This window comes from Zootoca vivipara, chromosome 5 (genome assembly GCF_965207765.1).
Source record: "Zootoca vivipara chromosome 5, rZooViv2.hap1.1, whole genome shotgun sequence".
Classification (NCBI taxonomy): Eukaryota; Metazoa; Chordata; class Lepidosauria; order Squamata; family Lacertidae; genus Zootoca; species Zootoca vivipara.
In genome coordinates this window covers 18,200,777-18,227,573 of record NC_142588.1, presented here as the reverse complement: position 1 = coordinate 18,227,573, position 26,797 = coordinate 18,200,777, and the positions used below count along the sequence as shown (strand labels likewise).

The window sequence follows — 26,797 nt, the reverse complement described above, 5'->3', positions numbered from 1 at the left end:
CCCTGAGGTCTGCCCAAGCATTTCCCTGTTCCTCCGGCCTGTTTCCTTTGGTATGAGCTAATATGTGCACAATGCCTACCCTTCGAGGCCCCATCAGAGATTCTAACAACCGCTCGAGCAAGGCTACGTGTTCGATCTGTTTTCCATCTGCTTTGATGAAACCCCGCTCCCTCCATGTTCTACCAAAAGTGTGTACTACTCCCCAAGCATATCTTGAATCTGTCCATATAGTCACATCTAACCCTACTCCAAGTTCCAATGCTCGAGTCAGGGCCATCACCTCACACTTTTGTGCGGACCAGGTATTTGGTAAGGCCCCAGACTCAATTATTTCCCCATCCTCCTTTACCACCGCATATCCTGATTTCCTTTTTCCTTCCCTCACATAACTTGTCCCATCCACAAACCATCTTTCTCCGGTCTCCAGCGCCTCTTCCCTCAAATCTTCCCTCACTTTGGCCATCATCTCTATATCCCTCAGGCAATCATGTTCATCTGGTTCCCATTCCTTCCTTTCTCCCCTTAGGAACTCTGCTGGGTTCAAATTCCTGTCCGTTCCTATGGTGATATCGGACCCAGTTCTGAGTATCCCCTCATACTTAACAAGGCGCTTATCCGTCATCCAGGTAGGCGCCGCCCCTGTCATTACCGCACCTATCTGATGTGGGCTGTGTACTATCAACGCCCCTCCAAAGGTTAGTTTCCTACTCTCTAGGACTAACTCCACTGCTGCTGCTGCTGTTTGTATGCATGAGGGCCACCCTCTTACTACTGGTTCCAGAGTCCTGCTTAAATAGGCCACCGGTTGGTAGCGCCCCCCTCTCTTCTGGGCAAGTACTCCCACTGCCGCTTGGCCCGCCGTCGTGACATACAAATGGAATGGCTTTTGGAGGTCTGGGAGAGCTAATACTGGTGCCTCTATTAGAACTCTCTTTATCCCTTCCCACCGTTCTACATCCTCCTCCTTCCTCTGGACAATTGCTTCTGATTCCCGGAGGGCTCCTTGGGTCTGCGTCTCCCAAGCTCCCCACCTGGGATTGCCCTCCCCCTCTGTGTCCCCTGTGCTACTGACATGTGGTGGTTCGGATCTGTGGGAGAAAGGAGCGTGCAGTTCCAATGTGCGGCCCTCCCCTTGCATGGTGTGCATAAGTGCCTCCGCGTTTTGGGAAGCAGGAGTGTCCTGCCTGGCCATCAGACATTTTAACCCCTCCCCTCGTTCGGGAGCCCGGGCTTGCTGTGGCACTGTAGACCTCCTCTTCTTCCTTTCTTTCTGGAACCTCTTGGCTGCCTTCTCCCTCCACCCTTCTGTCTAGTGTCTTTTGTGTGATTTCCTCCCCCTCCCTCCTGTCAGCGTCTTGTGTTGGATGTGTGTCACGTCCTCTGAACCTTGGGCTTTCCCTGAAGTGTGAGAGCAAAGACCTGTGACCCACGGGATGGACCTTTCTCGCTGTAGGTACTTCCCCCCTGAAGGTGACAGGGTTGATCTGTGTCAGAACCTTGAAGGGCCCCAGCCTTCTGGGTGCCAGCTTCTTCCCCCTTCCTCCCATGGGAAGGCCTTCTGACCACAGCCAGACCCTGTCCCCTCCGTGGAAGACCTTCTCCAGTCCCCTGTGATGGTCTGCCCCCTCCTTGTAAGCCTCATTGCCCCTTGCCACGTCTCCATCCAGTTGTTGGTGTACTGTCTCCCTCCTCTCACCCCATGCCTCAATAGGTGGTCCCCCAATCTCCCCCTCCCCCTGCTCTGGGAAGGCTCTGGGGTTTCGCCCAAGACTGGCCTTACTGGGTGTGAGCCTCGTGAAGACATGTACTGCATGCCCCTCCTTGGGGTTGTCATGATATTGCCTGAGAATCTTCCCTCTGAGGGAGTCCTGGGGCATATACCAGGCATCATTGCTAAAGAGTAACCCCTCTTTCTCTGCAAGCCCTTCCCCTGCCCCCTCTCCCTCCTTGCTCTATGGGTCCTCCGTGGTCCCAAACCAGGCTCCTGAGGTGCCGGTCTACCTCCTTTCCAGCCCCTGCTGAAGCTAGCTCCTCCCCTGCTTCCCTGCTACCAGCCTGGAGCTGAGCCACCAGGACTCTGCAGAGCCCTGGACCCGTCTTAACCCTTCCTGTTTCGAATCAAATAGTATTTCAGCTGTTTTATCCAATATGGATCGGTCTCCCCATCAGGATTCCACCTATATTCTCCTCCCGGCCCTATGGGATATTCTGGCCATATTACCCGACAAAGGTTTATCAATGCCACTTTGGACAGTCCCTGACTGTATGGCTTGATTTCCTTTTCATCCCACTGTAACAGTACTTGTCCCAACGGGCTATTGGGGTCAATGGGATCCTTGTCCCTTGTCCCTGACGTTCTTCTACACGTACTCTGTGCCTTCCCCATAGCAAAATGTCTCTCAGTCACTCACACAAACGCACGGAATCGCCTGGCCGTTTCCCTCGCGGGAGGACGGAACCGCAAGCTAATCCTCTCGCCGGGTCCCAGGGCCCCGGTCCACACGCACGCGTCCTTATTGGAACCTCTCTTTCGCCCTCAGAGACAAAACACGCTCACGCCTTTCCCAGGCTCCCTCAATACTCACCCCTTTCAGCTCAGTGCCACTTCCTTCGGCTAGTGAACTGGCAGGCGTCCCTGCAGGGCACAGCAGTCCCAGACTGCGAGGCTTCCCTGGCTTACTTAAATCGGTTCTCCGTCGTTCAGCCCTCGGAGTCTGTCACCACGGGGTCCGGATAACAGGTCCCTCCGAAAAAGAGCCGGAGTGGCGCCGGACCTTCTTCCAGCACCCCGCCGCGCAGACCGTCGAGGGCCCCACGTTGGGCGCCAAAATTGTGAGAAGTCACTTGCGTGGACTTGCAATCAGACAAGGAGACACCGAAGTAAGTCTTACCACTTCCTCTTTATTGTAACGCGTTTGCAAAGGCGGGCTCCACGACCTGGGTGGTGCGAAGAGCCCCGATCCACCCATAAGCTGAGGCTTATAACCCTATTGCTGCCGCCCCTCCTTAGAGGCTTGGCTTACAATCTATCTATCAGAGAAAGACACATTTCTAATACATTAACCAATCTACACTCTCTATTCTAAAGCTAACCTTATTAGGAAGCATGGGCTATACTTCCTTATTTCTACTCTAATTTAGCTGACACGGCATCCTATTCTATTCTAACTTAGCTGACAGGCATCCTGTTCTATTCTACTGAGTTCGAGACACATCCTGTTCTATCACTCACTCTCACACCTGCTTTATACAATATGCATGTGTGCTTGGGCCCAGGTTTTTTTGCCTCACCATCCCCACTACTGACTCCCTGTTGCTACTCAGCTTCAAAAAAAAAAGGGGGGGTCCCCTGGATTCATTGAAAAAAATCTGGTAACCATAGGTTAGATGGATGAATGGGCAGCTTCCTGTCTTTCTTTAGCTTAGATAGGGTGCATGAATTGCAGCTATTCTGAAATATATACAATGAGAATCCTTTACTTTTCAATGGGAAGTGATTCCTGTAATGAAGACAATTAGGCAGAGAAGAACCCTCAACAATGTTCAATAGCAGCAAAAGGAGCAAAGGTGGTGATTGCTAGAATGCATACAAATGTCCCCTTTTATCTTTAAAATGTTGGAGAGTGTGATATTTTGCTCAAGAAAATATTGGACTAAAAATAGGCTTTTTGTGGTGGCAAACTCATTTGGCACAGTACCCATCCATTTTTCTTTAGTTACATTTGGTTTTCATCACTGTCTGAAGGTGGAGGTGGTCACTTCTAAACAACCTGTTTATTGAGCATTCATCCTGAGTTTGCACAGAGTTTCTATGCTCTCCATTGTTTGTTAAGCATTCGTTTAAAAAAAAAATTGTACAGAGGTTATACAGCTTCCCATCAGTCGATTGTTACCCCACAACTTTTAGTCCACTTTCCTACCAGTTTCCTTACTGCAACATCCTTTTTATATCTATAAAAAAGGTTTGTTGCAGCAGAGCGCTTTTATCCACTTTAGTTGTGCAAACCCAAATTTGTACAGTACAGTATACAATTGAATCCCTCCCACAAAATAGTGACAGCTGAGAAGAAACCCCAATGTACCAGAAGTGGTTTGCTTTGATGAGAAAAACATGTAAGAAAAAAGCAACCCTTTTTCCACCCAGTTGGTTTCAACCCCATCCTTCCTTAAAATCACAGAATTGTAGAGTTGGAGGGGACCATCGGGGTCATCTAGTCCAACCCCCTACAATGCAGGAATCTTTTGCCCAATGTGGGGCTTGAACCCATGACCCTGAGATTAAGCATCTGAGTCATTCCAGTACCAAAGCACTCTCTGTTATACAATGCGCACAATCTGGGTCTTTCGCTGGAACTGTATTCCCTGTTGATTTGCTAAAATATCATTATTATTTTTTTTTAAAAAAAGAAATACGCAAAAACACAGCCACAGATGAAAAAGTCAAGTTGAACATGAAACGAAATCAATTAGAAACAGTATTTTTAAAAATGTATGGGCAGGCGCAAGGGGCCTCATTAATTGATTAAACCCTCAGAGTCCTGCCCAGGGAGCTCTCTTTGAAAATCATTCCACACTCGAGGGCCTACAGTCTGAACTTTCTGCTAGCGAAGCCCAAGGAAATTACAAACAAGTTAATTAGCCATCAGATTCCCAGCACTCTAAAGTTGCCAGCAAGGGATGCCTGCCCGCTGCACTTGCCCTAGGCTAAGAAGAAAGCAAGCACGCAGATTGTCCGGAAATTGCTTGGTAGGTTGCATATACATCTCTTCCTAGGGAGGTTTGCTCTTAATTATTACCTGGAATTGCTTCACTCAAGGAGCCTGGTGTGGGGAGTTGGGGGGAAGAGAAACATGTTCAGGAATGGAGAAATAGGTAAATATCCTATCAGGTGACGTGTATTTTGATCTTGAAGGAAAGATTATGACCACTGGGATATTTCCTGATCTATCTTTCTCAATAGTCTTTAGGTACAAGTTGTCAAGCCACCTATAGGTTCTGTATCGTTAAGAGTGGGAGTTAAACTTTTGACTAGACATCATCGTCTCCATATCTGCAGTGGCAGCTGGTGACTTTTTGCACCCTTCCCTAAACATATCAACATGTGCATGGCACTCTTGCACAAGCGTTGGGAAACACACGCAAACCAAAATAATGAATGCAAAGGTTTAAAATATTGGGTTGTTGTTGTTGTTGTTGTTGTTGTTGTTGTTGTTGTTTTTGCTTCGGGTTGCACAGAGAACATTTGTTGTGGCTGTTTATTATCATTCAAAGTCACTTAATTTATCCAAAACCAAAAACAAATTTCCTCCTAAAATGGAAAGAGATAGCAGCAGATATATCTGATTTTCCAAAAGAGACAACTGCTGGGCAGAGGGCTTTCATCAGGAAAATGACATTGGAAAAACAGTCAACCTCCCCTCCCCTCCTTCTGTGCCATGGTCTTGATCTGAATTGGGCCCACCTGAAGCTGTAATTTGTGGCGCATGCTGCAGGTCTGTCAGCTGGAGCTTTATTCAGAGAATTAATCAGTTTAATTGTGGGCTGTTTGTGGGATTTTTCTGTCCTCGCCCCCTCTTGATTAGGGAGGTCTCTGGACTTGTCCATAATGGCAGAGCTGTTACTGCAGCCCCTCTAAAATGGTGGATTCATGCTGGATTTGAATTCAGACAACTGCTATACCCTATTCCCCTTTAATTTGGGCTAATAAAAAGTCAGTGTGTGGATCAAATGAAACACAATGGGGTGTTGAATAACTGTTTAGAATGTTTTCTGTTCTCGAAGTCATGTGCTTTCTAAATGAAGTCCATACTACTTGGCGATAAAAATATTTTAAAATATTGGTATTAATGAAATCTAGATCTAAATAGGGTTTTTTAGCAGGCAATCCAAAACAGTTTGTTCAAAGAGCTGCTGTACACCTTGATTTTTGTAATGCACTGACTACGATTCATTCTGTGGCCTTTAGTAGCTTAGCAGCAACTTGTCATTCAGATGTTGAGATGCAGATCACCAATCATAATTCCAATCATTTTGTCCCATTTCCCAGTGGCTAACAAAGTTCAGATGCTGGACGAAGGGGTTGGCCAACGTATCCAGATGCTTTTGAGGTCGGAGATGCCTCCTGTTCAGTTTAAGCTTCTTGGGACACTACGAATGTTGATGGACGGTCAAGGTAGGAGAATATCAAGGGCTTTCAAGTTAGTCCTTTAGGATTTGTTTGCAAACTGCATAGCAAACAAGGGAACCATTGTTATGTGATGATCAGGAAAGTGTTCTTATCGGTATGGTTAAATAGAGTTCAGAGCATCAGACCAATGACAGAAGGGCATTTTTGAATGCAGATTTTAAAATAGTCAATGGATGCGATAACTGTCAAGGTATTAAGTTGTATGATAAACAACCAATTCAATGCAAAGGAGAGTGAAGTTTGAGGGCTATATTCCAAGGACAAGTGTTTGGAAGTAGGCTGCAAGGGAGTGGCTCTATAAAGGCTCACATTTACATTGTGTCTGTGTTCCATTATGAGCAGGCAATTTCCCATAAGCAGATGCCATCCTTCACCTCACACAAGAGAACTCAAGAGCGTGTTCTCCCCGGATCCCACAAACAGCCCACGCACAGCTATTGCTTAACTCCCATGAAGAGCTGCCTTCAACCTCCATCAAAATTGTGGCCAAGGACAAGCAAGAATGCTGGGTTATGGAAGTGCTTTGAAGGAATCGAGATTCTAGAACAGGCATCCCCAAACGGCGGCCCTCCAGATGTTTTGGCCTACAACTCCCATGATCCCTAGCTAACAGGACCAGTGGTCAGGGATGATGGGAATTGTAGTCCAAAACATCTGGAGGGCTGAAGTTTGGGGATGCCTGTTCTAGAACAACCAATAGTGGCAGTATTTGACTCTTGTCCAGGCAGAGGTTCACCCTCACCCAGAAGTATTGGTGTGCTCAGGCCAGGCAGAACCAATGGGATTCCTGAAAGGATAGTGCTCTTCTGGAAACGGAAAGGATAGACAAACCAATGCAGAAATCTTTTGCCCAACCTGGGGCTCAAACCCACAACCCAGAGATTAAGAGTCTCATGCTCTGCCGACTGTGCTGTCCCATTGCAACACAACCTGAGCCTATGAAGGAGGGGTTCACAGCATTAACACCCCAAAAGGGTCTTGTTTCTGCCTTGGATTCAAACAGAACTCAAACAGTGCTCTCAAACATTGCTCTGACTCTCCGGCTTGCTGCTTTACTTCCATGTCACATCACTGCCACCCATTTGCTGTCTTCACTGAGCCCCTTCATCCCCCCCATCACCTCACCAGGAAGCTATCTTGGCTATTTCTTGGAACTAGAAGGCTTGATTAGCTTTTAGCACTTGCTGGCTCCTGGGTTGAGAGAATTTTGGCACACAAACCCTCAAGCTCATAATATGTTTCTGTACCTAGCAAATACAAGAAAACCCCCAACTTCTTGCTAAGATTTACCCTTCCATGGCAGTGAGCTCAGAAGCCTCCCACCTTAATTGCCGTCTGTTCTATTTACCCATGAGCCAACATTGACCTTAATTAACTCAGCACAATACACTACCGTGAACATGTGTCTTCTAACCAGTCCCTGCTAAATTAGTTGATTGCATTATCTAGTGTAAATTCATTACCGTGACAATCACCGGGTGTGTTGATGCCAGCAGAATTTAGAACGGCAGGTTCCCCATTTTTAATTATAGATATCTGAACCCTTGGTGTTAATCGTTTTTCAGCAGCACCAACACAGAAAAGGGGTTGCTTACCAACAGCAGTTCTCATATTCGCACCTCTCACAATTGAACCACCCATTATATGTGCGGAGCCATGAAATTTCTTTTGAGACAATTGCTACCATCTATTTCCTAAAACTAGTGCCAATTTACGCATGCAGATTTATTAGGTTGATGACTAGACCTTTTGAATGGCAACTGGGGTTGGTGCGAATGGGCTAGATACAATTCCACAGACAGAAGTTGCCTTTTGTCTCACACAGAATACTTTCTAATAGGGTATTATTGTTCTTGCATTCAGCTGAGTCTTCAGGGTTTGGGTCGCGCATGTACATCTATCCATAATAATAATAATAATAATAATAATAATAATAATAATAATAATAATATATTATTATTATTATTATTATTATTATTATTATTTATACCCCGCCCATCTGGCTGGGTTTCCCCAGCCACTCTGGGCGGCTTCCGACAGAATACAATAATCTATTAAACATTAAAAGCTTCCCTAAACAGTCCCTTAATGACTGCAATGTCAAACAATTTATTTACATTTGTGAATATCACAGTCCAGAGATAGATCTTTGTCAAACTCCAGCACCTCTCCAACACAATACCTTGAGAAAGACAAGGGACAATTCAAGTGATCAAATTAACCTCTGTTATATAACTGTGATTGGCTTATTAAGAGTCCTAACAAAAAATGCTATGCCACCTGCCACATCTTCCTATCCTGAATGCACATTTTCCCCCGTTTAAAAATGTTTTCTTTGAGATTATATGCATGTTCTGCCTGTTGTGCTTGTACTGTGATGGCCCATCCGCAAACTCAAACCATCACATTTGATGATGCTGGCACCAAGTGGTAAATACGTATAACTCAGAAACAAATAAAGGCTTTAATCACCCAGGCGTACTCCACCTGCAGTTGACAAAGTAAAAGAGGGGAGAATTGCCGGCTGCTTCACACAATATTGCTCCAATCTTTGTCTTTCAGCTGATGCAGCAGAGGAACTGGGCCAGGATCCGGTGCTGCTCAACAGACTGGTGCAATGGTGCAATTCAAACGACCACGCTGGAGTCTGCGGAGAAGCAAACCGACTGCTTGCATCACTTTTGCGTCACAGTTGTTCTCAGGTATGAAAGGCGTCGGGTTTGATCCATTTTCAAGTCTCATCAATTCGTGCTTTGTATTCCACTTTGAAAGTGAGAGTTGCAGCACAGCTTCTATGCTGCCTTTGATGAAACAGGTTCTGGGAGCATGTTCGCACAACAAATTCTCAACGACTGGCAGTGGCCCCCAGAAACTCTTGTCTGGAACAACTGCTTTTGACTCCCCCCCCCTTATTTTATAAGAGGACAAATTCAAAAAATTGTTTTGCCAACTACCATATAAAAAATTTCAAAAGTAGGGGGTATGTAGCTTGGCTTTTGAAAAATAGGGGGTCCTCAGATATTAACTACCGTAATTGGGAATCACTGGCCAATGCTTTTTCATGCCCACTGTTCTCAGGCAATGAAATGGATTTATATATTGTACACAGGAATCACAGCAGTATTAAGAACAGCCACTGCAAGTGAACTTACATGATGTTCAGTTGAATATATATAGCTACTTCAGAAGAGACTTTCATCTCCAAACATTTGGTGGGGAGGGGCAACTCTGAGCTTCTTACTTGTACAAAGACAAAATTCTCATCAATTTGCGAGCTGCCATGGAGTCTATTATCCAAGTGCTATCCATAACCACTTCTGTTCCTAATTGCCCCCCTCCTTCAAAACAAAATCCTGGTTCACCACAGACTTCAGCAATCTCTTGTTGTTTTGTAAGCAGGAAGTTGTCAAAGCCATTCAAGAGGCCCAGGCAATGAAGCACCTGGTTTCTATGGCAACCAGCGAACATGCCATAATGCAGAATGAAGCACTGATTGCCTTGGCGATAGCTTCTGCGGTCAATTTAGGTATTCAAGCATTTATTTCCTAGATGTTGTTCTTTAAGTGGGCATTCATTCAACGAAACGTGGGCCATTCAAAAGAGCCTGATACACTTACCCAGGCTTTTATAGATAAAGCTGTCGGACACTTTATCCACTTCCTTTTGACTCTTCTCGGAGGAGCTGGTGCCACCCAGATTTCCTGGGTGGAAATCTGAGCAAGCAGAGGATACTAGGAAGCTGGGGTGAGCTAGATTCAAGTTAGTGAGGTGAGCTACTTACTGTGCCTGAGCTGTTTACAGGACGTGCTTAGCTTCATCGTCATGGTGTAATGGAAGAGGAAATTTATATGAGAAACGTAGAAATAAATCCTATAGAAATGGGGGTGGTCTCTGTGGAGCTCAAGTGATTCTTGATTTCCCAGGGCTTGAGAAACAAAGCTCTACTGACAAGTCATAAACACCCATGGATGTTTCTGATGTGAAAACTTTGAAAAGGAGCAGTCTGTTTTAACAATTACAGGAAATTCAAGATTAGCCTATTTGTATATTAGGTTTTTTTGGGGGGGGGAGTGAGGGAATCATGTCTACAAGCAGCAAGAGATTTTTATTTGTAGCAATTGTTTGAGGGGGAAAATAATTTCAATTATGTTAAACATTCATCTCCTTTGCAGAAATCATCAAAGAGACATTTAAAGAGGCCAAGCTTGTTCAGAACATACATAAACTTCTCCAAGATGAAAGCACAGGCCCAGAGGTGAAATATAATTCAATAGGTCTGTTGTGCAGCCTCCTGAATTCAGGTAATTTCAGCCCAATAAGTATGAATCAGAATTTGTCACAGCATGACGCGAGAGCATTTTATTTTGGGAAATTTGCAGCCGCAGCACAGCATGGATGTGTGGGGTAACAATATAATCTCTCTGCCCCCAGTTGGTTTTCAATATGCACAAAATCCACAAAGTAAATTAAGATCATAAAATGGGTAATGATTCAACTAAATATGGCTTCCGGTTCCACCTGCCTTAATGGAGGCAGCCCCCATGACAGCGGGGGGATCGTCGGCAAACAAAGAGGACAGAGGGTAAATCATCCTTGCAAATTCCCCCCAGGGACAGGGGCAATGGGCTTCACTCAGTTCGTCTCAGTACCTGGCTCTTGCTCCAGCATGGAATGTGGGAGGCAGGGAGGCGCTGAGTGCAACAGCACTTTGCCTGCCGAAAACCCTCCTACACCGCCATTAAGAAGCAGAGGTTCTCAGTTTAATTGGATCTTTAATTGGCTTTAAAGTACCGTCGTGTGATGGGAAAGGGTTGCAGCAGCATACTGTGGAATATACCAGCTACATGGATCAAAGTTTTGAATTGAGATAAGATTTTCTTCGGTCTGAGAGTCGGTTGGGGAGAGAGAAGCCCAGGGTTTGTTTACTCTAAGCTTCTTTTATATCTTCATGATTCGGCAACCCTTTCCGGAATAAAATATAAAAATATATTTACAAGTGGGGAAAGGACGTTGGAGTAACATTGATATTAACAAGCAAAAATGGAAACTGTGTGTGATCTGAAATGAAGAAGGGGGGGGGAGCTCAAGTATGACTATGTTGGTAAGACCGAGTAATTCCCCTCACCTCCATTAAAAAAAAACAGACAACTGAGACAAAGTCTTAGTTAGGTGAATGCTTTACACTAGCCATGCAATAATGTAGGTATGCTTGAAACACCCTCCCAAAATAAAGGAAAAACAAAAGAACTGGCAAAAATTTGCTATTCCCCACCAGAAGCAGTTACCTGCATTCTCTCAAAATATTACTTCAAATATTGCTTCACCCCACACAAAGAAACACAAGGGGGGCTGGGCCGCTGTCAGGATTGCATCCAGTGCATTAGAGTCGCTGCTGTTTCATAGTCAAGGAAGCCAAATTGCAAGGTGAAGCTATTATATACTGTACTACACTGCTTGCTCAGTCTTTACTTTTGCAGGCTATTCCGCTAAAATATGTTTGATCTCCTTCAGGTGACCTTCGGAAAGAGGCCGAAGAGGACAAGATGAAAGAAACCCTTGAGAAGCTCTGTGGCCACATCAATGGTAATGTAGCCAAACAGGCGCTAATGGCGGTTCAGATACTGAATGAGGAGCACCGCCTCTTTGAACCATAAATGAGGATATCTACTTAGTGCTCAAAACGTGCTACTGCGGTTTAAGTACTGACTTGGCTAACAAGCAGTACAACAGGTTTGATCTGTTGTGTCCAAGCATCCAAGCAAAATATTGCTAGAGCTGGTGTTTTGTTTGCTTTTTAAAATATATATATTGAAGGGCCTTGGGTGATGGGGTTTTTTTGAATAGGATGTTAAGGCAAATGATATTCACACAAGCCTCTTTCCAAGTCCACAACATCATCACCCCAAAACACTAAATCCCATTCTCCCTTGCATTCCAGCAGAAATGACTCCACTAAACTCATTTGTTTTAACTCTGGAATGGTTATCACAGATCGCCCTCTCATCATGTGCAAATACAATATCCATCCATCGTGGGGAAAGCACATGTACTGCCAAAGACTATAGAACTTCAGAATATATATTAATGGAGGAATTGCATCTTTGAGCATTTGGAAGTTTGGTTGCTGCCTACTCAGACATGCTAGTTTGTAACATATAAGCCATTCTGGTTTTCTGCATGTTTACTCAAGGAAGCAAAAATGCAAACCTTGCCTTCATCAGTAAAATAAAGTCAAACAATATGACAACAAAGTGTTAGCTATCATAATGTATCAGCCCTATCATCTTCCTACAGCATTTGATCAGATTCTCTTTTCCTTCCTGTAAGCTGTCTAGGGTTGCTAACTTTATGTCAAAACTAGGAAGAGCCACTTTGTGCGCAATCATGCACATGAGCATCGCTGTAAACTCAGAAACGGCAGGAACTAACAAGGTTCAAAGGGGGAAGGGCAGGCAGGCGTATATGCGCTCCGCCTTAGCGCAAGATGATCCAGAATGCAACCCCTGCACACGTCAGGGGTTGCCTGATGTTTCTGCCAGAATAATATTCCACTTTAAATGAATGAGTCACACGCAGAGTGTTTGATTTTTGTTGCTGCTGCTTATTCTACATGATGCTGATGGGCAACATCAATGCCCCGATCTCCCATCTCGTGATTCTTCAGCTTTAAACTAGACTTCAGCTAGAGAAGGGACCTTCGTAAAGTAGGGCACATGGCCACCCCGTCGTCTTCCCACCAGGGGGCATGTGCAGACAAATGACTCTGGAAGAGAGTACAGTGGTACTTTGGCAGTCAAACGGCTTTGCTCCCGAACAAATCAGCTCCCGAAGGCCGGAAGTGAGTGTTCAGGTTTTTCGGAAGCCAAACGTCTGCCGTGGCTTCCGATTGAGTACAGGAAGCTCCTGCAGCCAGCCGGAAGCTGTGCCTTGGTTTTCGAACTGTTTCGGGAGTCGAATGGATTAAATTTGAGAACCAAGGTACCACTATACAGTACTTGGCTTCTCTGAGCAGATACCTTTGAAGGTGACCCGGAAACTGCAATTAATCCAGAATGCGGCAGCTAGACTAGTGACTGGGAGTGGCCGCCGGGACCACATAACACCGGTCCTGAGAGATCTACACTGGCTCCCAGTACGTTTCCGAGCACAATTCAAAGTGTTGGTACTGACCTTTAAAGCCCTAAACGGCCTCGGTCCTGTATACCTGAAGGAGCATCTCCACCCCCACCATTCAGCCCGGACACTGAGATCCAGCACCGAGGGCCTTCTGGCGGTTCCCTCATTGCGAGGTTACAGGAAACCAGACAGAGGGCCTTCTCGGTAGTGGCACCCGTCCTGTGGAACGCCCTCCCAGCAGTTGTCAAGGCAATAAGTAACTATTTTACTTTTAAAAGACAACTGTTTAGGGAAGTTTTTAATGTTTAATGCTGTACTGTTTTAATATTCGGTTGGAAGCCGCCCAATATTATTATTATTATATATAACTGCAGGATAATTTTAAAAACATTCATTTTGTTTGAGGTTTGCCTCTAAACTGGGGGGAGGTGTTCTCCTAATCAGAAATTTGTATGATCACTACTATTGCACCTTTGAGATGACAAGCTTGAAAAGAGAGAAAGTGGGCCATTTGTGTGCACATCCACAACCCATTAAAAATCTTTCTTGTGCAACTCTCATTCAGCACAATGCGATTTGTTCAGGAAAAGCTTCCTAGGGATTGTGTCCAGATATGCCTTCCAGCAAGCAAAAAATGTGCTAGGGGGAGGTCTTTTAGGCTGCTAAATCCACAGTGCTACTTGATATTCATCAGTCAAGGAATTTGCCTGCTGGCTCTTTAACTCTCACAGGCTATTATGGCTTCTTCTTTGCTAGCTGGAGACACGGAAGTTTTCCTCCATATGACTTAGAAGCATTCTCATTTGCAAGTCTCCTGCATCCTTTGTTCAAACTTCATGCCACCAAATGGCTTGCTGTGGGGGGGTTTAAGTTATGCAGAGTTCACTGTATGAGTTTATTACCTGGGGCAAACTGAAAAAGAGTCCAGCATAAGAACATAAATCAGTAAGCAGGAATCCAACTGTTTCCTAAAAACAAAATCAGCACGTAGTCATTTTTCCCAACTACAGGAAGAGAGTATAGTAAACATAAAGCGGAGAGGCTCATCGGCACTCTCTGGAAAGAGTCTGTTATCTGAGCTATCACAGAAGAGTCTTTACACATGCCTGGGGAGGTCCTACTACTGGATCACAAAGGCAGAAACACCTCCAGTCACCATCTCTCTTTGGGAGAACCAAAAATTCCCAGGAAACACAACTTGTAAGATGGTTTTGCATCCCATCATCTTGTAAAAACAGCTTTTCTCCATGTTAGCAAATTACAGTGGTATCTTGGTTCTCAAACACCAAAAACCCGGAAGTAAGTGTTCCGGTTTTCAAATGATGTTCGGAAGCCGAACATCCAATGCGGCTGTTGGCTATTGTTTCCGGGGCACCTGCATCAATCAGGAGCTGCACCTTGGTTTTCGAACATTTTGGAAGTCAAACAGGCTTCTGGAACGGATTAAGTTTAGTGCTTTTGTTTTTGCTATTTTGCATTTTTATTTTTGAGGCTTTTGGGGTTAATTTGTTTTTGTGACTGTGTGAAACCCAGTTCAGCTACTGATTGATTGATTGATTGTGTGACTGCGGAAATGGATAAAAGCCCCCATCCAAACAGTGAATATCATCAGTGCAGGTAAGAAAAAAAAATTAATTTTAATTTTCATCATCTACAATACTGTATTGTTTCTTTTATAGTACAGTACATGGATTATTGCTTTCATTTTATGGATCAATGGTCTCGTTGGATAGCAAAATTCTTGTTAAATTGCTGTTTCAGGGGTTGTTTTTCAAAGTCTGGAACAGATTAATCCGTTTTGCATTACTTTCTATGGGAAAGAGCACCTTGGTTTGGGAACGTTTTGGTTTTGGAACGGACTGCCAGAACGGATTAAGTTTGAGAACCAAGTACCACTGTACTAAGGGCAGTTTTAGATCTCTGCACATTAGCTTGGTTAGTCCATGAAAATGGGCTCATACATTTTCAAGATAAAGGTTGTTTAAAATTCAGGTTGTTGTTTTTTTTAAAAAAAAAACAGGCAACGAGCACTTTGTGTGCAATCATGCTCATGAGCATCGCTGTAAACCCAGAAGTAGCAGGAAAAGCAGGTATAACGGGGTGCAGAGGGGGTAGGGCAAGTAGGTGTATATGTGCTCTGCCGTCACATAAGATGACCAGAACACAACCCCTGCACAAATCAGGCATTGCCTGATGTTTCTGCCAGAGGAATGTTCCACTTTAAATGAAGGAGACACACACAGAGAGAGTTTGCTTTTTGTTGCTGCTGCTTATTCTACATGCAGTAAAAAAAAAATCTTACAAAAATTACACAAATACAGACTTTATAAAAGATGGTTAGGCAGTGTAGACAAGTCTGCAGTCCCTGAAGAAGAAGAAAATCAGGCAACCTCAGAAGCAGTTCAACCAAAGTTCAGTCCTTTGTCAGGAAGAATCCAAAGGAGAGTTTTCTAGGGCCTCCCCAAAAAAACACATTGTTGACTTCACTGTTCGGAACTGTGTTCTACACAGGCATTTATGTGGAATGGCTATGAAGGATGGTTGAAAACTCTAAAGGCACGTGCCACCCATTTCAATGAGGGTCATATTAAAACAGCTTGCATAAAAGAAAGCCCATGAGGCCAAAATCCTGAAAAGAGAAATTAACACTTTTTCCACTCTCGGTGACAAACCACCTCTTTATGGCAGGCTCTAGAGTAGGTCTAGCTGGCTTATGCTCCACCAAGCAGAATGCAGCCCACCACCTATATAAAGCAACTTACAGCAGCTTCCCTAGCAACTCGCCTGTTTTAATCAAAGCATTGTGTTATCAGATCAGCATCCCTATCTGGCCGATGGGCTCTTTTCAGCTCGGTGAGTCACAAGCTGTGTGCAGGCTGGCCGTGGGACCTTGCTCTGATACGGGCCGCAACCTGACAAGCGTAAGAACATCTATTTGCCATACATGAAGTGGAAATGACCACTTTTAAAGAGCTTTGCAAATACCCCTGAACATCCAATACATCCAATTATTTACACATACCTAGGAGACTTTAGCATATTCATTTTTCACTGCCACAAAAAAGATAGATAGAAATGTGGTCGGCTCCAAAGAAGTATGCCTCCAGGTATCTAGAAAAACGAGAAACTTCAGTCCCAACGGATAAATGGCTTTACGAACTACTACTATATGAAGTAACGTTAGCAAAACTGTAAGCAGACACATTTCCTTGTTCAAATGTCTATAAATAACGCCGTATTAAAAAGGAGACGTGGCGTGAGAAGTCAGCCTTGACCTTTCCAAAGGAGGCCTGTGGTCTGATGCTGCTGAACGTACAATTGACTTTTACTATACAAATCCTGGTAGGTAAGGCAAGTCCTTTTGAAATATCTCCAGTGTTCTCTCCAGATCTCTAGCATAAAAATGGACACATTAGATCTGGCCTGAATAAGAGGAAATCCCTCCCTTCTGTTCACTTGATTTCCCGCACGTGACATGCCCCCCCCCTTAAAAACAAAAAAAACAACCTCCGGCAACACTGTACAAACATGGCTCTCATTTAAAACACTCACACAGTGCATGCTTCAGACTCTCAACAGGCACAACATTCCCTGAACAAGTTTTCCATATTTAAAGGCATTTCGTGTATCTTCCCCAACCCCACCCAAGATGCAATCATTTGGCATCGTGGGGCTGTCTTCTAGGCACTGGCCAACTTTTGGAATGTAACGAGTCTAACCTCTAAGGAACTACTGTAAAAGGAAAACTAAGGCAACGGTCCTTAGACAGTAGTAGCTTTCAGGTAGGAGCGTCTAGCACGCTCCATTGGTGCCTGCCGCAATTTCACATCTGTGCACAGAAGGATGAAGATAAATAGCCTTCTTTCCGAGAGGTCAGCATTGTAAAACTGTTCATTAGCCAGGCGAGAAGAGGAGCAGGTTCTTCAGCTCCAGCTTGAAGTAGGATAGCATCCAACTATGTTTTTTGTTTGTTTGTTTAAGTGGTATATTATGGCTTTACGCTCTAGTTGTATCAATACTTTTCTAGATCTCCGGTTTCGTTTCTTTTCTCCTTGCTCTCACAGCAAGAGCAGCCGGGGGGGGGGGGGGGGGCGACAACGGACGACTGATTTGTCTTTACAGATGATCTTGTCTTCAGAAATGGTAACCTGCCTTCACAGCTTCAATGTCGCAAATCAGTGTCCTGGCTAGGAAAATCCCAAATATCTAACAAAGAAGAAAAGACAAGATAAAACAAGCACTATTTATAAGAAAGAACATGTTTTAACAGTCTGGTGTTCTTTATGAAAATAACAAAACAGTGCAAATTCTGGCTCCTTTGCTAGCCTGTTTCAAACTAGCCTGGAAATAACTGAAGTCCTCATCAACAGTGCTGAGATATTGCAGAACTATTTAGCCCTGGAAAAATAGGTTGGGTATTTAAGTGGTTTGGAACCAATGAGGTTTGTGCTGCTTTCTTCCACTGAAAAGCACTGTCCACATTACAAGTTGGAAAACTATTACAATTGCTTTGCAGGACTGAGATTTGTGAGCATAGCTGCTCAGTCAACACAACATATTCATTCCTCTATTTTCCTTTAGAAGACAATTAACAGCTGAGCAAGGATGTGGGGCAGGGAAGAGAACGACACTCAAACCAAAACATACAGCAATTTTCTTGATCTAAGTGGGCGGGCAGGTAGGGGTGAGGAACAGAAAAACACGCTCAGGCTACTAACCAGCCTGGATTTTACTGGTCCAAACAGCAAAACTGTTTTCTGTTAGTGCTGCTATATTTGAAATCTGAAGCTAGCAACTCTATTCATGGGAACACCAAATGGTATTTTTTGCACAAATATTTGTCTCTAACAATTTGTCTCTTCATCACCCAAACACTGTAATAGTAGACAGATCTAATCATTGGGTAAGAAATAATATTTGCTACTTCAACAGGCCAACAGGAACTCACCTGCAATAATGAAATTGCTACAAAAATTCCTGCCACGATGTAAATATTCCGGGGCAACCAAGCTTCCAGAGCAGGGATGCAGCCCCTGGTATAAATCCGTTCTCCCCAAGCAGATACAGGCTAGAAAGAAAAAAATAAGAGGAGTCAGGAGAGAGAGAAAACTTCACATGTATTTTCTTTTTGTTACTACCTCTTTTTAAGAAAACCAAGGACAACAAAACTGGAATCTCCTTGCTATGGGCAGGGCTGAACTAAAAACAATTAAAATTCTGCACCTAGAAAAGCTAGGTTCTACAACCAGTATCAAATGGCAAAATCTCTTACTTTGCATAATCTATTCTGCTATTTTTGCTCTCTTGCTGTCTTCACTGTAACAGTGAAAGATAACCAATGAAAATCTTATTTAGCCACCTCTTTAGATTTGTGGCTACAGAAAGAATAAAGAAGTATGTCACAGGTATTTTAAAAATGCTCTCTTTTGATTGTGTTTTAAAAGATATGACCAATGTAATATTTTTGCAACCTCAGGCATTTATCTGTAACTTGGAGAATTGGTTTCTCTAAAAGTATCAATGAATATAATCCACCTGCTACAATATTCATAAAGAGCTAATATGGGGACGTGTCAAACTTTTGGTAATGTTTATTGGGGGGGGGGATGTTCTCTTACATTTAACCTGTGACTAATGTAACGTGACCAATGTAACATGTGAAAATTAATTGCTAGACACCCACAAATAAATGCCTCCAAACAAGACCTTGTGCATATTTCAGTTGACTATGCATTCATAAGTTGCAGCCCACTTCAAGTCTGTGAGGAAAGTTGTAGTGCCCAAAGAAATTTACACTTAGCTGTGGAAACATCCTAATTGTTTCTTTTCAACACAACATTTATCATCATTTGCAGGGAAGACAAACGTCAAAGAAGTCGTCGTCGTCCCCCCCAAACAACTTTTAAAGAAAAGGATTTCATACTAATGAATATCATACTGCATCGTCTGGCCAACCAATTTGCTATTCAAACTCATCCAGAACAAAGTTTCCAACAGACACCAGTACTTCAATAGTTGTTTCCGCTTCTGCGCTGCTTCTTTTTTTTTTACAGGATAATCACATTTTCCACTGGGAAGTTATTCCCCGAGTTTGTAGTGTCCATTGTAAATTATGCTAAAAATCCATTTGCACTTTCAGACCCCCTTCAACCTTTGACAGGGTCATGCTGTTCGCTCGGGCAAGAGAAGAGACCTTCATCTCTAGACCAGGGGTGAGCAACCTCTGGCCTGTGAGCCAATCTTAACTCACCAGGCTAATTTGACATGATATCTTACAGGTAAGGGTGTAATTTGTCCAAGGCTACTTTATATAGCTCCCAAACACTGTGATATACTGATATATCACAATGTCTGAAATAAGGATGGAGCCATGTAGGGGCATAAGCTGGCTTCAGTTTTCGCCACATTGCAGTTTCTACATAGCGCATGCACACACACACACCACGATTCATGATATATTGCCAAGTCAAAAACTATAAAACCATTATCACAATATGGACTTTAAACCGGTTTTGGACGACATATTGAGCTATTGCCCAGTCCTAATAGGAGTGAAAGGAATTTGGAGAAGCAGGCAGCCCCTGCTCTCTGATACGTTGCAAGAAAGAACTGAACATCTTAGCGCACCAAAAAAACCCACGTCCTGTTATTTTATTGTCATTTCCAGTTTGGTAACAGCGCACTGGGATGGAGACTTGGGAGATCAGATCAGAAACTCCTCCAGATTGCAAGTACATGCCAAGGGCATCTTAACAAAGAAGTACAGTCGTACCTTGGTTCTCGAACGCCTTGCAACTCAAACGTTTTGGCTCCCAAACGCCGCAAACCCGAAGTGAGTGTTCCGGTTTGTGAACGTTTTTTGGAAGCCAAACGTTCGATGCAGCTTCCACGGCTTCCAACTGAGTGCAGGAGGCTCCTGCAGCCAATCGAAAGCCGTACCTTGGTTTTCAAAAGTCGAACAGACTTCCGGAACGGATTCCATTCGAGAACCAAGGTACGACTGTATTGGGAAGACACTAGCCTTGGCCAACTATGGTTTCCAACATAGTTCTGGAAAGGCTACTGATATGGCATAATACTTCTTGCCTCCTATTCTAGTTTCTTGCCTCAAGAATTTACCAAGTTTAATTGCCCGATGCTTCCTTTCACAGTGGCCCTAGCTCCTACTCCCTTGTGGGAAAGCAAAACTGGGGGTGGGAGGGTGATATATGAGACAAACAGCAACATCAAAAACACTCACCAGATTTCTTACATCATAGCCACACTGTGTGTTCACAACCTTTTGCTGGAGAGAGAGGAAAAACAGTGGTGTCAATATAGCTTATCAAACATGCCAAGATTTGAAGAAGAGAAGAAGAGTTTGGATTTGATATCCCGCTTTATCACTACCCGAAGGAGTCTCAAAGCAGCTCACAATCTCTTTTCCCTTCCTCCCCCACAACAAACACTCTGTGAGGTGAGTGGGGCTGAGAGACTTCAAAGAAGTGTGACTAGCCCAAGGTCACCCAGCAGCTGCATGTGGAGGAGCGGAGACGTGAACCCAGTTCCCCAGATTACGAGTTTACCGCTCTTAACCACTACACTACACTGGCTCTCATTTGGATGCATTTCTTATTTTAAATCAGTATTAAGGGTCCTTTGCGAAGCAGCGCGCAGTCAAGACTTTAGAGGACAGTTTACGTGCTCAGTTCAGGAAACACTTCCTTTTTCTGAGCGCCAGTATTAATGCAGAACTAAGACGACAGGAAATATCTCACGGCAGGATCTTGGATGCAGCAGGAAAAAGGAACCCCGCATCTCTCACGGCTCTTGCTTGTGCTACTGCAGTTGAAGTATATGTTAAGGTTCCAGTCGTTTGGCTCCTGAGCACCACAACAGTTATTCTGCAATAGATAAATCACTCGGTTAGACAAGGGGTGTGCCAAAGGATTCAGTACCTGTATCAGAAAAATCAACCAAGAGATTACATGCATTGAATGTAGTGGAATTTGCTGCCAAGGAGTGTGGTGGAATCTCCTTCTTTGGAGGTCTTTAGGAAGAGGCTTGACAGGCATATGTCAAGAATGCTTTGATGGTGTTTCCTGCTTGGCAGGGGGTTGGACTGGATGGCCCTTGTGGTCTCTTCCAACTCTATGATTCTATGAATCATATGGATGATGTAGGTGATTTTGTTGAAATAGGGCATCCTGTTATAAAATAATTCACTGATAATCATGAAGAATGGCAACTACTGAAATCACAGACTGGACTTTGGCAAACTTAACTAGTTCGATCTGTCCTGGAGGGGGGCGGGTTGGGATTTTGTTTTAGTATTCTTCTCTCTCTCTCTCTCTCTCTCTCTCTCTCTCTCTCTCTCTCGTAATTTTTATATACTGGGAATTTAAAAGACTCTTTTGGGGTGTTTTTGTTTTTTTAGGATTTAGTGCAGCCACTCCCTGGGGTGGCAAACCCAACTATCACACCTGTTTTATGAACAAAATACACAGAAGCGTTTTTTTTGGGGGGGGGATTATGTAGCATTCCCATTGTCGCTAAACCGTGAGCACATTCTATGTTTCTGTTTATTTGATTGGGATGGCACAGCTGCTGGACAGAGAGATCTTATGTCAAGAAATAAAGCGTACAATGTGTTCGCATGACATATGTGTTGCTGAATTCAAGACTGCAGAGAGAAGTGGTCAAATATCTGAATAGGCCTTCCATGTAAACTGGTTCCTGCATATTCGACACATGTCAGGGCAAAGCTTCTAGAACAGGCTTCCTCAACCTCGGCCCTCCAGATGTTCTGAGACTACAATTACCATCATCCCTGACCACTGGTCCTGCTTGCTAAGGATCATGGGAGTTGTAGGCCAAAAACATCTGGAGAGCCGAGGTTGAGGAAGCCTGTTCTAGAAGATCACAACTTCCATTCATCCTTCATGGTAAAATTCTTCAGGGAATCCAAAACATGCTTCATGTTTACAAGCAGTTCATTTTCTTCCCCAAGAACTTTCTAAAGACCCTAACTCACTACTGTTTTCCCAATTAAAAGGCCAAGCAGTTTTCTCAAAGCAGCTTACCATTTTCTGCAACGAGTCAATGAGGTTCTGCAGGTCAATGTCATCTCGGTAAGACTTAATGTTGTTCTTGAAAAACGTCTCCACCCGGTCCCTCACCCAGTCTTGGAACAAGAAAGCCAGGACAGCTGCTGCCAACTCCAAGAGAAATATTAGCACAATTGTGCCACAGAACTGCAAAACAAAGCGGGGGGTGGGGGTGGGGGTGGGGGGTGGGGAGAGAGAATGAGATTCTGCTCCAAACAGAAACCAGCCAGTAGTTCTCCAACAATGTTCCAGGGGACCTTGAAATCCCTCAAGAAGACCTTAGATATAGGATAGCTCAGATTTTGTAAAGTTATCTTAATTAACCATATTGCCTGTGAGTCCCGGAAGACCTGCTCCCTACCTTGCAGGCCATTTCCCACCTGGCCTGAGAGGGTGGGGCTCTGACTGACTCCAGCTACAAAAACCAAGGCTGCTGAAGAGGCCAGAAACTATCTTGGCTGTCTCTTAGTGCAGACCCGGGTCATTGAGCCTGAGCTTCCACAGTCATCATCTGCCATCATCTTTTAAAATGTTTTATGACTGCTGTGTCTGCCACCCTGGGTTTATCCAGGAGCAAGGGCGGGGTGTAAATAAAATAATGGGGACACTTCTTGGCTAGCAAAACACACACCCAACAATCCAATTACTTACGAATTTCAGGAGGCAGATGTTCTCCCGCAGGGCTCCTACACAGCCAGCAAATCCCAGAATGAACATTACCCCGCCAACAAACAGGATAAGGACCACAGGGTCAAAGCCGTGGAGGCGGGTCATTTTGGATATGTCATTGAGCACCCCCTAAAACGAAGCAAAAACGATAAAGAGTGAGAACCTGTTCCTTGTAAAGTTATGACTTTAACGAATTAAAGCTTCCTAGCATTCTACTGCAAGGATACCATATACCTCAAAACAGAATTCAAAAGCAGGCCTGCATCAAAGAAGGATGTACATTGCATGCATAAAAGGCTCGGTGCAATTTAATTTCCATTAAATGTTAGGGGTGGGGGTTATGTCAGTCACCTCACAGGGTATTTAATTGCAATAACCCCGCATACCGCAAGGAAAAATATTTGAATAAGACTTAAGGTCATTTCACTTACTATATTTTTAATTACTAAATTTTAAATAGCATCAAACGGCTACATGCATGAAGGGAGCCTGGGCTGGCCTCAGCTCTTTTGTCAAGGTACACACTTCTGAATTTGTCATCAGGAAACATCCCTAAATATCAGGTTCTGCCAACATATCTAAGGACCTTGCAGCCAAGCAGGCTTCCACTAGGTGGCACTAACAGAATGAGGAGCTGCAAAATGATTTTTATTTCTGATTTGGACACAGCTTTCAGCCTAAAGACCCCCATGCAGTCATTTTCCTGCACCTGAGACAAAACTGCATCATTTCTGGGCGGATTAAATAACTATCAACGTAATAACTGTTTACTGCAACACTGGGGTATTAATTATTATTATTATTATTATCTTTCTGACATCTGGATATTTACATTTCAAATATGCCTTTATTTATAGGTGTTTGAGGTGCTCCCATCAGGTATATGCCCTCAGGAAAGTTTTTCTAAACTTTGGGGGGGGGGAGGGGACACATCACAATGACTAGGAGTTTCAGAAAGAATTTAAGAAATGTGAGCAGATAGTTCTCTGAAACAGTGATTCGTAGCATCATTCAAATATGAGCTACTTCACGGGAATTAGCATTGCGTTTCCTTTTAAAACCAACTCACCAGCTACTAATACATTAGATTGGATGGTCAGAGACAGGACAAGTGTTTCATTTGTGCGACACAAAGCGCTTTGGTTTTTTAAAACACACACACAGATCCAGATAACAGGAAGTGGCAATGAAAAAGAAACACCCTGGAAAGCCTTGTGCAACCTTTAATACCAGGGTGGCAGCTCCATAGCGGTTTTTGCGATTCTCCTTGCACAAGTGGAGAAGCAACTTTGGGTTGGGGTTCACCTTTACCACGCAAAACTCTTTGCAACATCCAGGAGTCGTTCGGTGAGCAAAAGGGACCTTTCCCAAGCGGAAAGGCACTTTTTGATCCAACCCACTGAGAGTTCTTTGGAATGCATGAGCGCATACGGAGAAGCCCTGTTGGATCAGGGGGCTGACAGCAAATCCCAATCTACCTTCTGCCCACGTCTGTTCTCAAGTCTTCTTCTTCTTTGGCGATCCCTCGTAGCTGAGTAAGATTGTCTTCCATAAACATGGTTTTAACAATGAGGACGTAAGTGACTGTGGAGGCCAATTCTGGATCCACACGTCCTTCCACAATGGAGACATCGGTTTCCGGGCAGGAGTTGATCACAGCGTGGATTTGCCAAGCGTGCCTTCCTCTTAGCATGTTTCTCCCTTACATCCTGAGTTCAAGTGTCTTCAAAGCCCATGACACCTTTGGTAAAGTCTGTTCTCCAATTGGAGCGCTCACAGGCAAGTGTTTCCCAGTTGTCGGTGTTTATACTACAGTACATTTTTTCAGATTTGCCATGAGACAGTCTTTAAACCTCTTTTGTTGACCACCAGCATTACGCTTTCCATTTTTAAGTTCGGAATAGAGTACAGTAGTTGCTTTGGAAGACGATAACCAGGCATCTGCACAACATGACCAGGCCAACGAAGTTGATGTTGAATTTTTTCTGCATACTACCTGTCACAATATCACAGGTAAAAATGCCCATAGTTTGGCTATGGAACACCCCCATTTTCTCATTCAGAATTGCTTCTCTTCCTGTCTTCATCCCTGCTCCACTCTCCTAATAAATCATACATTGATAAACCCACTTCCTGAATATACTCCACTGCAATTTCTATGGTTGCAATGGTTCAGAAGGCGCCTTTGGAGTGGCAACAAATCGCAGCCAAAGGATCTCAAGAGCAGCAGTTCACAGGTTGTATTTTCTCTGTGAGACTGTTTACCTGGGAACAGTTTGCGGCTGAGGGATTGGGAGGGGTAGCGTAAAGCAGGCTAACTAATAAAACTTGGCAGCTGAATACAAATAGCAAAACCAGAAAACCCCAAACCCAAAAGATTAACATTAAATGCAATAAAACATTTTCATTACTAAGCAGAAGAAAACAATTTCAGGTTCCAGGGCCCTGAAGATCAACAGCCTGCCCAATTAAAATGGCCAAATCTGGGCTGCTGATTTTTGGTGTGGGTAACAGCCATATGATGCGTCCCTCCTACAGAACTTGTGTGTGTGTGTTAAGTCAGTCCTTGGAGGAGAAAGGGTACCATAGCAACTATTTTTTTTCTGGAACTCTGCCCATTTTGCATGAGGCTTCAGAAATAGCCTATCATTTAGAAGTTAAATGTAAATCCGCCAAATATCCCCTTGCCTCCTCTTTCCCCGTCCTGACCTGCAAATCTCGCCATCACCCTACGGTTGACTGCAGAACAGCCAGCATGTCTAACAAATTCAGAACCTACAATCATGTAAAAAAAGGACCCCATTTTAAAAAGGGATTACCTTAGCACAAGGAATTCAGAATTCAGAAAGGATGTTGGGCAAAAGGGCTGCCATTGTCATCTTCAAACCAAGCCCCACAGAGGCAGCAGGAGTGCAGAAGGGGGAGCAGGAATCTCTGCTTTTTCATTCTAACACAGAACTTGTGGTTTTCCCTTGCTGAAACTTGCATATAGACTAAGGCAGTGGTTCTCAAAGGGCGTGGCAGGAGAGGGTGGCAAGTGTGGTGGGAAAATTCAAGAAATATAACAATGTAGTATAGGACAGTGTAGAATCCAAATAATTTTTCTCAAATATACAACCAGAAATAGTATCCACGCCTCTCTGCAAGAGCAAAGGCTACTCTTATATAGTTGTCCACAACATACTGTTGTGAGCAGGGATTTTCAACCCTGACAAATATGAAAGAGCAGAAAAGAGAAAGGCTTCTGTGTGTTTGCTTCAAATTTAGGCCTAGTATAAATGAGATTACCCGGCAAAAGAAAGCTCATACATCTCAAACATACTTAAGGTATACATGTTAGAGGTTCTTTTATAATTAGTGTTGGGTTTTTTTAATGACTCATGTTCTTATGTAGCTGCATTGTTTTATACTTCTGGGATTATAAAGCAGTTGTGTTCCATTTTATAAATCAAGCACTTTTTGTTTCCCAATGTATTTCTTATCAATAAAAAAATTCGGTGTGACCATGAGCAACTTTTTTTTCTAAAAGTGTGGCTCGGAGAGAGAGAGAGAAAGGTTGAGAACCACTGCCCTAGAAGCTGAAGGTGTTCAGCTGCTATTCAGACACATGATTACGTTTCCAACCTTGCTGCTTCATTTTGCCGTATCAGACTTCCTGGTGTCAAAATCTCTTCTGCAGCACCTCATCGCATAAGGGTGGGGTGGAAGACAAACCAGGTGCAGAATTAGGCAAGACATG

The 26,797-nt window shown here is 43.8% G+C and overlaps 2 protein-coding genes across 2 annotated transcripts in view; one reads left to right on the top strand and one right to left on the bottom strand.

Annotated features, from left to right (window-relative positions):
* Window positions 1-12,432, top strand: part of LOC118096502 (rap1 GTPase-GDP dissociation stimulator 1-like) — a 44,086-nt gene extending 31,654 nt beyond the window's left edge. The window contains exons 10-14 of the mRNA XM_035138418.2: window positions 6,047-6,172; window positions 8,750-8,889; window positions 9,587-9,713; window positions 10,360-10,488; window positions 11,699-12,432. Of these exons, the coding sequence (XP_034994309.2) occupies window positions 6,047-6,172; window positions 8,750-8,889; window positions 9,587-9,713; window positions 10,360-10,488; window positions 11,699-11,841 (665 nt within the window). The 3' untranslated portion in view covers window positions 11,842-12,432. The remainder of the gene's footprint in view (window positions 1-6,046; window positions 6,173-8,749; window positions 8,890-9,586; window positions 9,714-10,359; window positions 10,489-11,698) is intronic.
* Window positions 12,433-15,547: 3,115 nt separating this feature from the next.
* TSPAN14 (tetraspanin 14) overlaps window positions 15,548-26,797 on the bottom strand; it is a 46,767-nt gene continuing 35,517 nt past the window's right edge. The window contains exons 4-9 of the mRNA XM_060274990.2: window positions 23,041-23,187; window positions 22,366-22,536; window positions 21,061-21,186; window positions 20,544-20,588; window positions 18,252-18,371; window positions 15,548-17,509 (exon numbers count right to left, since the gene is read on the bottom strand). Coding sequence (XP_060130973.1) covers window positions 17,438-17,509; window positions 18,252-18,371; window positions 20,544-20,588; window positions 21,061-21,186; window positions 22,366-22,536; window positions 23,041-23,187 — 681 coding nt within the window. The 3' untranslated portion in view covers window positions 15,548-17,437. The remainder of the gene's footprint in view (window positions 17,510-18,251; window positions 18,372-20,543; window positions 20,589-21,060; window positions 21,187-22,365; window positions 22,537-23,040; window positions 23,188-26,797) is intronic.